Genomic DNA, 14,041 nt, shown 5'->3' on the forward strand with positions numbered 1-14,041 from the left:
TATTTTGTAGTTCAGCAGAGAAAAACAGAGTGGAGAACAAGAAGAACTGGGAAGTGCATGGCAGTCAGTTACCTGGCCCATAGGAAGACTGAACATCACCACAAAGCTGTTAATTCACTCTCCTTTAGCCAAGAGCAGTGTCTAGGACAAGAGTTTCCTTCTCTAAGGCAGTTCTCCCTGAGAGCAATTCTCCTGCCCATTGCTCTCGGCTTCTGGTTTCTGCCCTGTATGCCTCCATCTCTGAAGGATCAGCCTAGGTAATGTTTACCAGCTGGGATAGCCATGTTGTCTTGCCTCCCATGAAGCTGTCTCTATCGGAGCAGCTCTGATTTTGTTTGTTGATTTGTTCCTCACCTCAACCACTCCCTTAATGATTTCTGAAACCATGGCCCCCAAACAGCTCTTCCAAATACATAAGCATCAAGTGGACCACTTTGCTGCAATAACTGGAGTATCAGGGTAATGAAAAACATCACTATGAAAACAGAAAGTTTCATCAAGAGTCAAAGAACACAAATCCAATGTTGATTTCTGAAAAATGTGGCTAAATCTGTAAATTACAGTTTCTTCACTAGTGAGTAGAATAGCCCAGTTGGTAAAACCACATATGAGATATTAGGAAAGCCTAGCCTTTATAGCAGGAATCTTAGTTTAATAAAAACAAACCTGGAACCAGGTATTGGGGTGAACGCTGGAAGATCAGAGAAACAGAACAAGCCACAGCCACCTCATCTTGCCAGTTCCTCAGCTGATCCCGTTTCCTCAGACTGGAAGCCTCTGAGTCCTTATCCAAATGGATCTCAGCTAAACTGCTTCTTGAAAGTCTGAAAGCTTAACCAGGCTCTAGTTCCTCGTCCTCACGCCTTAAATACCTTTCTGCTTCCTGCCATCACTTCCTGGGATTAAATACCTAGCTGTTTCCAGTGTGGCTTGGAACTCACAGAGATCCATTGCCTCTGGAATGCTAGGATTAAAGGTGTGTGTGCCACCATTTTCTAGCCTCTATATCTAGTGGCTGTTCTGTCTCTGACCCCAGATAAGTTTATTAGGGTGCACAATATTTTGGGGAACACAATATCACCACAGGCCTTCACATCATTAAGTAGGCCAGCATTTTGAGGTTCTCAGTATTTGAGTATTTTCTTGGATTTTAGTTTTTGGAAAAAGAAAAATCTTCACCATTAGAATCCACCTTGCTGATTAATTTAGATTCTACCCAGGTTACTGAGGGATGGCATTTGTGGTGAAGAGCCTTTTGCAAAGAGTAGTAAAAAAATGCGTGTACTTATCCCAAGTAAATGAGCTATTGGTTTAATTTTTGTGGTATGTTAAGCTCATGAAACTCCAAAGCACAGTATTCAAAAGCCAAGAGTGCAAGTGTTCAAACATGGGGCTATTTTGCCAGGAAGCAGCATGCTTATAATAGTTCCTAGAACGCTGCTCTTTCAGAATAACTCTAAGAGGATTTTTCAAAGGAGCAATTTGCACTCCTATGAGCCCACCCAGTTCTTGCCTATGAAGACAGACACTGTCAGTGGTAAATGTATATTGGTATATATGCCACTCCCAATTCTCAGAGGCAGCCCCACTGGGACACAAGAAACCTGCAAACAACTTATTGCAAAGGCTGTATCTCCTACATATTAATGTGACATCTACACATTATTTTTGGCTAAGCTTTGTCTTATTTCCTTCTTCCTTTGGGTGGTCTGACAAGTTCTTTCTCATCATTATCATTATCACCATCATTGTTATAATAAACATTTTTAATTATTTCTTTTATTTTTGAAATTGTAATATAATTACATTATTTTTCTCTTCCCTTTCCTTCCTCCAAATCTTCCCATATTCCCCTCCTTACTCTTTTTCAAATGCATGGCCTCTTTCCTCATTCATTGCTGGTCTGAGTGTAGCTGTGTGGGTGTGTGGGTGTGTGTGTATTCCTAAATACATAGTTACAACCTGCTTAGTCAGTATAATGTTACTTCTGTGTATGTTTTGGATAAGCAATTGGTATGCTCTTCCTTGGAGAAGACTATTTTTCCCACTCGGCACTCCTTAGTATCCTGCAGTGCTTTGTGTAGAGTTGAGCTTTTCCCTGTGCGAGTTAGTATGTCTGTTGGCCTTGTTCAGCTTCTGTTTAGGTAGACATGTTGGTGAACTTTATGGATGTAGATTCTCACATTCCTAAGAGACACAGTCTCACAGCAAGCTCCCTGTTCCTCCGGCTCTTAAACTCTTTCAGCCATGATCCCTGAGCCTTGGGTGCAGGAGTTGGGTTTTAGAGGTGATCGCTTGGGAGTGGGCTCCATATCGCTGCATTTTGATTATTTGTGGTTTTCTGTAATTGTCTCTGTTGCAGCTTTGAAGGTACCAACTTTCTTGTGTTCAAACCGAGTGTTGCATCACTGAGAGCAGGAGCAGGCATCAGGTCTGGGTGCAACGTAGAGAAATGTAAACAAGTGCACAGCAGTGGAGCCTTGGTCAGTTTGACACTCCCAATCAAGGCAGGAAGGGCAATTTTTCTTTGTGCATTCACAGTTAGCAATGCTAAGAGGCATCCCATCTGGTCACTAGGAAATCACAGAATAAGCATCTTAGAGATTTAAAGATGAAGTGAGGAGGAAAGGGGGAGTGACGGGTTCCAGTAGAACTGTCTGTACAAGCTCTTGCCTTCCCTTGTCAATACCAAATAGCCAGAGTCCCTTCACATGTCCCAACAAAAAACAACCTATTTGATGACCCCAAGAACCTGCCAAATAATTTGTTGGAAAGAAGGGGTCCAGAGAGAGCATCATGGCCAGTAAGCATAATCAAAATACATTATATACAAGCATGAAATTGTCAAATTATAAATAAATTACATTTTTTCAAATAGCTCCTCAAATACTATCCATAAAATTAACACGATGAAAGGGTGGAGACTGACTAGAAAGGATAACCTCTGGTTATTCCTGAAAGAGCATGGGGTGAGAAAATATGTGAACAAAAACCTATCGATCTGGCACAAAGGTCCTCTGTAGAAAAAATGTAAGACTGTTGTGTCTAATCCCTTCTGGGCATTAAACTATTGATGCTGAAGAAGAAATCAGGCAGTTTGAGAAAGATTTGAGAGATATGAAAGGTCGGTGTGCATCACACGGGCATGCCACTCAGGGAGTGGACTCTCCTGAATCATTCTGGGCCTTTCTGCATTTCTTTGTCTGCTGAGATGTGGCTGTGTTTCTCCCAACAGCAAGACCAGATTCCGATGGATCCAAGAGAGCAGCTCTCAGAAGAACGTGCCTCCCTTCAGCTTGGATGGAGTGTACATATCTGAACCTTGCCCCAGCTCCTGCAGTGGCCACGGAGACTGCATCTCGGGTGTGTGTTTCTGTGACCTGGGATACACAGGTAAGGCCAATATGTGACTCTGACAATTTGCTTGTGAAAGTACATTCTTACAAAGAAAACATATTCAAGGTTTACCATTTTCTATGTCTAAGAATCCTAGAACTGGGCCATCCAGGCACTGAGCTGCCAAGTGCTCTGTAGTTTCAAGCCACCAAGCAAGAAGACCTGCTAAGTTCCACTCCCCAGAGAGGACCTGTTTGTTAATAACAGCAATCATAACGAACATTGCTTAGGACCCTACATCATGCCAAACTTTATAGCTTTTACTTTATCTCATTTGATGGTAAGAAAAGTTGTTCCATAGTACTGCTGACCATGTCTACATTTGAGGAAACTGAGGCAAGAGAGTGGATTTTTTTAACAATTCTTCTTGGATCCCATAGCTGGGCATTGCTAGAGATGGGCCCTGTGCTCACACGGTTGCTCTCTAAAACCCAAACCACGTTCTTAACGAGATACCTTCAGGGTCCTCTGCTCTCTCTCTCTCTCTCTCTCTCTCTCTCTCTCTCTCTCTCTCTCTCTCTCTCTCTCTCACACACACACACACACACACACACACACACACACACACACACACACGAAATATACTTCTCTATATTTAACTACGATATAAAATACTAAGCCCAAGACTGTCAAATGATAGCTTTATAAGAGAAGTTTAGAGTTTTTGTTTTGTTGTTTTTTTATAACATCCACCTTTGGGTGTTGCCATAGCAAAAGTTTTGAGAGAGCTGAGATTAAAGCATAAAATTGGAGAAATATCTTAAGCTACAAAATCTGCTTCTAAAGTTTTCCTGGCAGCAACATGAAAGGCCCCTTCCCAGCTGGTTGATACTCAGTCCTTCATCTGGCCAGAAACCAGAAACAGACTGGCTTGCTCTTGCAAGCCTTCTGTGTCACATATAGTTTTGAGGACAGCATTTTTTAATTCTTTATCATGGATAGTATCTCTGCTCACATAAGCCCCCAGGTAGGAGCACCCATGGAGATCCAATATTCCCAGTATTGGCCTCCTTTAAAAATAAGTGAATTGCAAGGACTGGAAAGATGACTCCTTCTTGCAGGGACCTGAGTTTAGTTCCCAACACCTACATCGGGTGGCTCACCACCACCTCTGTCTGTAACTCTGGGAAATCTAATGCCTCCAGCCTCCACAAGCCCCTCACTTGCTTGTACAGACACATATACATGCAAGGAAACACACAAACATATGATTTTTTTAATTAAAAAGTATTTTTAAAATGTTAAAAATGGCAAATTTCATTGATTTTTGTTATCTTTGTAAGGAGGTCTCATGTAGCCCAGACTGACTTTGAACTCACTAGGTGGCCAAGGATAGCCTTGAACTTCTGATTCTACTGCGTCTGTCTCCCAGCTGCTGGGATTCCGGGCACACAGCACATGCCTAGCAGCAATTTTCATTTTTAGTAGTAACGGCTGTCTTTGGGCGGACAGTTGCACAGTGTGGACTCTTCCTTGCCCATGTATCAAGTGTGTCTTTTAATCCTTAGTGATCCCAACACAACTTCTCCATGTTTCTTTTCCTGAAGCTGCACAGGGAACCTGTATATCAGACATCCCTAACCACAGTGAGATGTTCGATCGGTTTGAAGGGAAGCTAAGCCCGCTGTGGTACAAGATAACAGGAGGTCAGGTTGGGACTGGCTGTGGGACACTCAACGATGGCAGGTCCCTCTACTTCAATGGCCTTGGGAAACGGGAAGCCAGGACTGTCCCACTGGACACCAGGAATATCAGGCAAGTTGCTGATTGGAACATTTCTTCTGTATAATACTTCTACCTATGGATTATAATATGTAAAAAAATGAAGCTTAACTTAAGCTGTATAATAAAATATATGGGTAGTGCAAAAAAATCACACCAGAGTTCGTTAATCAGCACACAGCGTCAAGCCTCTATGTCAAGTATATATTCACCTTAGTTTACAAAATTCTATGTTAATCTGTAAACTCTTACGTGTTCTTAATGTAAACTGATGAAGTAAATCATTTCTACTTTGAATTTGATGTCCAAAAATGATTCCTCCATGTACTTAGGTGGTCCATTTGTGGTCACTTACTGAAACTGCCCCCCCAAAATTTAAATGCCTACCCTGCCACCTACCGGTGAAACCAAGAACTGTTTGTCTCTAAGGTCAAATGAAATACTAGCACACCTAAAATGAAACTGTGCTTTTTACATCAATTAAGTCATGTAGAACCTAGAAGGAAGAAAATGAGAAAAAAATAAGTTTTAGGCATGGTTTTTACTAAAACTCTGGTGTTGCCTTTCATATTTTTTCTGCTGTTAGTCTGTTCCATATTCTTTCAGCATCCTGTCCTCAAAGTCTGCATGCCCAGCAGGATTCATTGGTTCTTAGCCAGCTCACTCCAAGTCACTGTTGGCCAAGTGACTGTCTGCCCTTCTAAATTGTTAACGTCTTGGTGGGAAATACTCGTTCCCTCATCTTGAGTTTCCAAGATTACTTTATCTAGATTTTTAAAAAAATTATCATGAAATTACATCAGCTGTCACAATGAAATAGGGTTCAATTGTTTTATTTTCTTTACATAAAGTCATTGTTCATATCGCTTAGCTTGTTAAGTGTTGCCGAATTAACTTACCATTATCTATATCTTCCTGCCCATCATCTGTCCCTCTGACTTTAGAAGTGGTACTTGAGAATGATAGAGGGTTTTTTTTTTTCCTTTTGATTGTAAGCAAACTAAAGTTTGTATGTTTGTTTGTTTTTTCTCCCAGACTTGTTCAGTTTTATATACAAATTGGAAGTAAAACATCAGGTATTACGTGTATCAAACCACGGGCTAGAAATGAGGGTAAGCTGAAATATTTCTTAAATTTCTGTAAATTAGTTTTAGTTTTTTATGTGTAGAGGTGTCTATGCATGTATATCTGTGTAACATGTGTATGCCTGGTACTTTGAAGGCCAGATCCCCTGGAATTGAAGTTACAGACAGTTGTGAACTGCCAGGTGGGTCTGGGAATTGAAATGATGTCCTCTGGAAGAGCAGCCAGTGAATTCTTAAGTGCTAAACCATACCCACAGCTCCAAGTTATATGTTTCTATAGAAATTATAGCAACTTTGGCTAATTAGCCTTTTTTCCTCCCAAAGTCTGGTGTGGAATTTACAAAATCATTCCTGCCCTCTGTTCTGCTTCGTGGAAAGAGTTGCTGTGTGGACCAGGAACCCCCGCACCTTTTCCTGGAGTTCCTTAAGCCTGAAACCATGGCTGCCTTGGGTCTAGCAGAATCAAATGACATTTGTTTTAGTGAATTCTACTTCCTTATAACTCTCCATAGAGAGCGAAAAACAATAGGAGAGAATTTTGCATTCAGTGTAAGGGCTAAACTTGTTTACATATTGTATATCAATATCTACTTCTGTCCGTGGACATTCTGGAGGGGACAGAATCCTTGTATATTAGTTCTTGGTAGCATTAAATGTTGACTTTTCTGAGTACCTATTTGCCATAGATACTGTCTTAGAACTGTCTAACAGGCGTGGAGAGTGAGGCAGAGTGGCCCAGGAACTTGTACACAATCATATGGATAGCAAGTAGACAAACAAGGATCGGAACGGCCAGCTCCAGGATGTATGCCCTTGGCAACATGTGACCCTCCCTTCTCTTGACCCATGCTCCATTCTCACTAGGCTCCCACTGTTTCTGCCCCAAGTTACAAGGTGTTGAAAGAAACACAATGCCTTTGACATGTAAATGGCTCCAGCAGCCATGTGGATATATGGGATTCTTTCTGGAACCCAGCATGTATCGAGTTCTTAGCACAAAAGCCACAGGCTTCTCTGGTGGATCTTCCTCCAACTTTAATCTTAAAAATTAAAAATCTTTAATCTCGGGTTTTACAGCTTTAGCATCTAAGTTTGTTGCTATGTCAGACTGTGGCTTATATGATGCCCTGGACCTGCTAGTCAACAGACAGACTGGAGAGAGCTCTGGTCAGCACTAATCATCTCCAAACCATCCCTGTCTGAAGGTTTAAATGGTTTCCTGTGACTGTCTTAATACTTTCGCTAGTAATTATTCAAATCATCCTTTTGCTGAGGAAGAAGTCTAGAAACTTCCATAGGCTATGTCGCATTCCTTAATCTCTTCTAAAGATGTATATGGAGTCAGATATTGTTGTGGGTCCTGCAGATGTACTATCACTACAATGTCATCACAGATACATCAGTCATAATGAGCTAGGTTATGCTGCAGTAACATATAATCCCTTAAAAATAAGAACAAAATGTTTTCTCCACTGTGCTACATTTCCTTCATGGATTCAGCACTCAAAATACCAAAGGTCTGCTCGGTGGGAGCTGGGTGTTGCCAGCCATGTGGCAGAGAAAAAAAAAAGAAAGTGTCCTGAAGCTGACAGGAGACACAAGGCCGCCATGTGTAGGATGGGGAACAGCCAGGATAGCAGGAATGGCCACCTAACAGGCAGCTCTAGTAAAAGAAGTCAGGTCATAAACAGTAAAGAAAAAATAAAGAAGTTTAGGTTGCAAGAGGAAGACAAAAGCAAATCAAATGCTTTTGTTGCTGATTTTACTAGAACAGGCCGGCTACCAGCTCACCAAGCAGATGACAGTTGATAAATTTAATGCAACAGAAGCTTCCATGCCTGAGTCTTTTGAAAAATCCATATTTGTACCCCTATTTGTATATAAGGTTTAAAAAGACTTTGTGGGAAGCATACACTTACATTGACACGAGGCTCACTCTATACTTGTTACAGATGTAATTCGCACTGTGGGGCTAGTTCCCCTGGACAAGCAATTTGTTCTCAGCTAGTCTTGAACCATCGTGTTATACATATAATTCACATCCCATAGGCATTTCTCATCCTTTTATTGAAGACTGGTTGTTAACATGTAAATCTGACTAAATCCTTGAACAAATCTCTCCCAGTGATGAAAGTGAGAATTTCTTACCTACTCAAGCTGAAGCACCAATTTACATATTTGGAATTAAACTCTAAATTAGGCTGTCTTCAATAAGACTAGGCAGGATGCAGATGGAGTTGTGGTTTAAACAGAGAAATATCTTACATGCTTTAAACATTCAGTAGATGACTAAAATGACTTGGCTTATTCAAACGTACAAAGTGTTAGATGACAAAGTAATGAGGCTTAACAACTGGCATAAACTGGATGCTGCCGCTTTCCTCCTGACATTTCTCCACTCTCTACTTGTCTGGGAGGCCCTACCTCACCATACTTTGGAATTAAGGCTTCATCTCTGCAGACCTCATTGCTGCACATAGGTAGACATGACTCCTGAAAAAGCTAATGAGAGGAAAGGCAGCAAACAGGCACCAAATGGAGGTCACAGCTCCTGAGCCTTGCCACTATGTTTTGATGAACACGTCAGATCTTTCAGAATCTGCATTGCTAACATGCAAGTTCTGATTGAGCAGTAATGGATTGGTATGCTGCATAGGAAGTTACCATGAAGAACAAGTGGCTGAAAGCAGCAAATGTGTTATCCTATGGTTCCTGCAAAGCAGGAAGGCAGGAGCAGACACTGTTGAGTGGAAGGGCTCTGGGTCGGGATCTCTCAGGACAGACAGGGGACAGAGGTTAGAAGACTCTGCTGGGGGCTGGATGATCTGTTTCACGAACAGGCCAAAGGTTTTGGCCAGAACAGCTTCTCTCCATCCAGACCTGTCCACAGACGGCAGGGCAACAGATCTAAGAGAGCAAGGAGGAACCCCCAAAGCCTTCCATTTTTCTTTCTCTTCCATTTTTCTTTTTTGGAGTGCTAAGAAGGGCTCACACATTGTTTAGCAACACTGTACTACTGAGCATCACTCCAGGCTCAATTATAATCCCTTTAAAGGCCTAATTTAAAAAACCACCTTGACTCCTACCAATTTATATTAGAAGCAAGTTATTAAATCCTTCTGAACTCAGAGAGAAGAGAGTTAAGTCCTACTTTTTAAAGAGAGAAGCATCGAGGAATTTGTGAGCAGACTTTTAAAGCTATCACAGACCATTTTCAGATGATGCAGGTTACTGGTCTTGGACTATAGTTTGAAGAAACTAGAATGGATCAGGAAGATTTTTATTCTCATGGTGTTTCATCTCTAACACTTCACCTTCTAACATGTCCGCCACTAGTCAACTACCTCCCACCTCTTCTCTCCTTTTCCCTTCCTCTTCAGTCTCTTTTCCATTACTTATCTAATTGAGTATAAATTACATTAATTCAAATTAATAGCCACAAAAAATGAAAGTTTTGAAGTGTCTATACTCTCAGACATCCAACATCACCCTAAAAAAGTAATAAGACATATTTTGAATAAATATTGAGAGTTACTGAGTATTGCTTTGGTCAAACAGCCCCCAGTTTGACTCAGATGAAGGCTAGAAACCCTAGAATCCATTTTCTTCATGAAGTTGTATGGCTGTCAGCTCTCCTGACATGCAGGTGTCCCCTCAGTCAATGGCACCTCTAACTCTTCATCCCTGCCTCTGTGTGCAACACACTGAGCACGGAGAGGCTCTGTTCTCTGAGTATCTTTTACTCTCGTTGTAAACAGATGAGACTGAATTCTCTGCAGACCTCCAGCTTCTAACATCTTTGTCGTTACCCCTCCTGGCATCACCACATGTCAGATGCAGCGCCCGAAATTTTATGTACTGTCAATTTGCACTGAACAGCTTTCTCTTTTATCATAATATTTCTCAAAACTTTATGCTAATCAACTCTTTATTATCTAATATTACAATGGATTGAGGAGTTCTAGTTAGTCGATAGGTATATTTTAAGTCATATATACCATAAATGATTCATAATTTTTTCAAGAGTTAATATATAATTTAAAAATATAACAGAACTTTACTGAGTATAATTTCTGTAAATACTTAAGAAGTAGACTGGTGTCTCCAACTATTATTATGAATATTCAGTACCAATTTTTCCCTATTAACTTTTTATTGATTCTTTGTGGATTTCACATCATGCATCTCAATACCACTCATCTCCCAGTCCCTTCCCATCTGCCCTCTGCCCTTGCAACCCACCTCCAAAATAAAAATAAATAAAATTTAAAAGAAAAGAGAAAAGAAAAATCTCATTGTGGAAGCTCCAGTGACAGTGAGCCACACAGTTTACCCTTTAGTCCATATATCATTACTTGTTATTGTTCATTGCAATGAGTCATTGGTCTGGTTGGAGGCCTCTGGTTTTTGCTACATCATAAATACTGGGCCCTCACTGGGGCTCCTCTTGGAGATCCTGTTGTTGTTATGGAGATCTTGCAACTTTGGGTCTGCAAGATTGGCCCCTTCATGTGCTCCAGCAGATCATAGATGGGGTGGATGATGGAATGGGCCAACTCTTAGCCCTAGATCTGGGTCTGGGTGGTTGCTGGGTTGGTCAGCCCACCAGCTCTCCCTCGTCCTCAATATCAGAGTGAGCTCTCCAGTCCTGGCTACTTCACCCTATGTAGTAAGCAGCAAGGGGCGGAGCTTATGTCCTCCGGGCTGGCTCACCCACACCTACACCACCAGGGCCAGCTCTACTGTGTTGCCCAGGGGAGGTGCAGGGGCCACTAGGCCCAGTGCTGCAGCTGGTGGAAAGCATGACCTCAGAGATGGCTCTCCCACCTGCCACAGACCTCAAGGGCCGTAGGGAGGTGTGGAGGGGTTCTCTCCCTTGCCCACTCCACCATATGGCAGATGAAGGGCAGACCAGATCTCTCACACTCACATTCTCAGGGCAGCTCACTCCTGTCCCCGTCAACAGTGTCAGCTGTTGCCTGGTCGAGGGTTAAGGCCCACTCTCCCGAGGCGAAGGGGAGGGGCATCTTTCCCTCACCCTCACCACCACATGGCAGACAAGAGGTGCAGGGCCAGCTCTCCCACTCTCACAACTTCAGGGCAGGCTCACCCACACCTGCCAATAGGGTCAGCACTACTGTGGTGCCCAGGCAAGGTGCAGGGAGGGCTTGCTCTCCTGAGTGCTGTAGCCTCAGTACCAAGTTTATGAATAATTGTGGAATAAGCCATTAGATACATACCCTTTGCTTTCTCCCACAGATATATTTCCTATGACTAGAACTGATTTATATCCATATATGTTTTGTGTGTGTGTATATATACATATAGTCCCACAACCCTACTCATAGCGGTTTCCTCCTGCTGATCATGACCTGCCCCTGTGTCCCCTTTTAAATAACAATGTTTCTTGAGAAGTAGCAGGGAAGCACATGAGGCCCGTGGCCCTCTAGTGTGTAGCTCCCATATCCTGTCAGCCTGTGGCAGGTGGAGGATGGGCAAATAGGATGAACACAAGGAGACGTGGCTCAGAGAACAGGACGGAGGACTGGCGTGGGGAGCGTGAGTCTTGCTGCTGTACTTGTGAGTAGTCTGACCTCACTCAGGCTCACTGACCAAGGTCTGTCAGAATATGGAGTGCTGGCTGAAGGGCTGTTCTGCCTAACAGGCTTCCCGACCGACTGCCCAGCACTTCAGCAGCAAGGAGTGCAACTCATCTTCCGCCAGGGAAGTCAAGACATTTCTTATGAGTATGTAATGATGACCTGAGACACTGTAATGCTAAATTTTAAGTACATGATCTGGAGTGGGTTGTTCTGTTTCCCTAACCAGCCCACTCATCACTCATACAAAGCTGAGTGGTCTTTAAAGGAGCTGATATATTTCTTGTCTCCATTTACTGGGAGTTAGTGCATTAGGAACTGTCAGGAAATTGATGGGCCTGTGAATCCTCTAATTCACGCCTTGGAAGTTAGATGGATGAGCATCCCTTCTCTGAGACACAAGATGGAGTTGCTGCAGTTTTGCTGTTTAAAAAAATACTGTTCCTTACCTCTAAGAAGCTGTCCTAGTCCCTGAATCTATGTCTTTACCGCAGGGCTTGTTGTTCAGTATTCAAATGACAATGGGATAATCTGGCATTTGCTGCGGGAGTTGGATTTCATGTCGTTTCTGGAGCCACAGATCATTTCCATTGACCTGCCACGAGAAGCGAAGACACCTGCCACAGCTTTCCGGTGGTGGCAGCCGCAGCATGGTGAGTCACTGCCCTCTGCAACTTCGCCGGTGGCTTCTTTTTTAATCACACAGCACCCATGTCCAACTTGTAATGTATATGTTTGTTAATTTACTGTCAATTTCCAGACAATTTGATTTAAAATCATGGTCACAAAGATACTCATATCACTGTGTAATGAACCTTCTCCAACTGCTGCTGTTTATCTGATTGCAGGGAAACATTCAGCCCAGTGGGCTTTGGATGATGTCCTTATAGGAGTGAATGACAGCTCTCAAACTGGATTCCAAGATAAATTTGATGGCTCTATAGACTTGCAAGCCAATTGGTATCGAATCCAAGGAGGCCAAGTTGATATTGACTGTCTCTCTATGGACACTGCCCTGATATTCACTGAAAACATAGGTATATATTGCTACCACATAACAGAAGGATATTTGATTAACTACAGGAGTAAATTAACTAAAACTCAAAAGGAATTTTCTGTTATAAAATTAGGTGCTTAACTTCCTTTGCTATGGAGGGCAGGGTATGCAATGTCCTCTAGAATAGCCTGGGAACCTGTGCCTGTTGGAACTTTCTTTCACGGAACATGGTAAGGAAGAAGATGACTTAAAGGCAGAAAAATATCTATCAGAGGACATTCCTATATTTTGCAGTTTGCAAAATTGAGAGTTTATGACTCTGTGAGTCCCTCTTAAGATAGTAAAGGTCTATTGACAGCCTGCCATGTTTCCAATTCTGTGGTAACTCTATAAAACAGCAAGTGTGAGAAGAAAAGCCAATGCAAATCTGAGGCACTGACCACAAACCATTATCTGGGTTTGCTGTAGGAAATGTTGGTAGCAAGCATAAGCATTATAGAAGAAGTGAACATCACTCTATGCTGCCATCAAACCTTTGCTGTTGTTGTTGTCTTTGGTAGGAAAACCTCGGTATGCTGAGACCTGGGATTTTCATGTGTCACCATCAAGCTTCTTACAGTTTGAAATGAGCATGGGCTGCAGCAAGCCCTTCAGCAGCACCCATAGTATACAGCTCCAGTATTCTCTGAACAACGGCAAGGACTGGCATCTTGTCACCGAAGAGTGTGTCCCTCCAACCATTGGCTGTCTGCACTACACAGAAAGTTCAATTTACACCTCAGAAAGATTCCAGAACTGGAGGCGGGTCACAGTCTACCTTCCACTCTCCACCAAGTGAGACTTGTCATTTGACTACATGTTAAGTTTCTGTCACCTAATTTGAAGATAATGGTGATTCCACTCCAAAATAGTGCTCTTCCAGAACAGCTAAGGAAGAAGCATAGTACGAGGTGTCTAAATATAACTAGAGAGTTCCAGAAGTTGTGGTAACTTCTTTCCACAATGATTTCCTCATTGGATTCTCAGCTCTGTTACTCACTGTGCATCCAGTATCCTGCATTAAGAATTTTCTGTGTTAAATACACACAGAGGTGTCTATTTTCCTGGCGCAATTCAGATAAGACATGCAATTGAAGGATGGGAGAAAGCATAAGACACTGCAGTGTGTTAATATTTGGTCTGAAATAGTTTTCCATGGACTTCCAAAGCTTAAAACAGTGCATGCCTATAGTTCATTTGCT

General features: G+C 42.3%; 1 protein-coding gene across 5 annotated transcripts in view; it reads left to right on the forward strand.

The window, feature by feature from the left end:
* The window catches only part of Reln (reelin), a 460,226-nt gene that overhangs the window by 368,193 nt on the left and 77,992 nt on the right, over window positions 1-14,041 (forward strand). For all 5 annotated transcript variants that reach the window (XM_052719248.1, XM_052719250.1, XM_052719251.1 and 2 more), the window contains exons 29-34: window positions 3,236-3,393; window positions 4,944-5,151; window positions 6,154-6,230; window positions 12,298-12,456; window positions 12,652-12,840; window positions 13,361-13,634. In XM_052719248.1, coding sequence (XP_052575208.1) covers window positions 3,236-3,393; window positions 4,944-5,151; window positions 6,154-6,230; window positions 12,298-12,456; window positions 12,652-12,840; window positions 13,361-13,634 — 1,065 coding nt within the window. The remainder of the gene's footprint in view (window positions 1-3,235; window positions 3,394-4,943; window positions 5,152-6,153; window positions 6,231-12,297; window positions 12,457-12,651; window positions 12,841-13,360; window positions 13,635-14,041) is intronic.

This window comes from Peromyscus californicus, unplaced genomic scaffold (assembly GCF_007827085.1).
Source record: "Peromyscus californicus insignis strain IS unplaced genomic scaffold, ASM782708v3 Scaffold_6__1_contigs__length_162567912, whole genome shotgun sequence".
In the NCBI taxonomy this organism is placed as follows: Eukaryota; Metazoa; Chordata; class Mammalia; order Rodentia; family Cricetidae; genus Peromyscus; species Peromyscus californicus.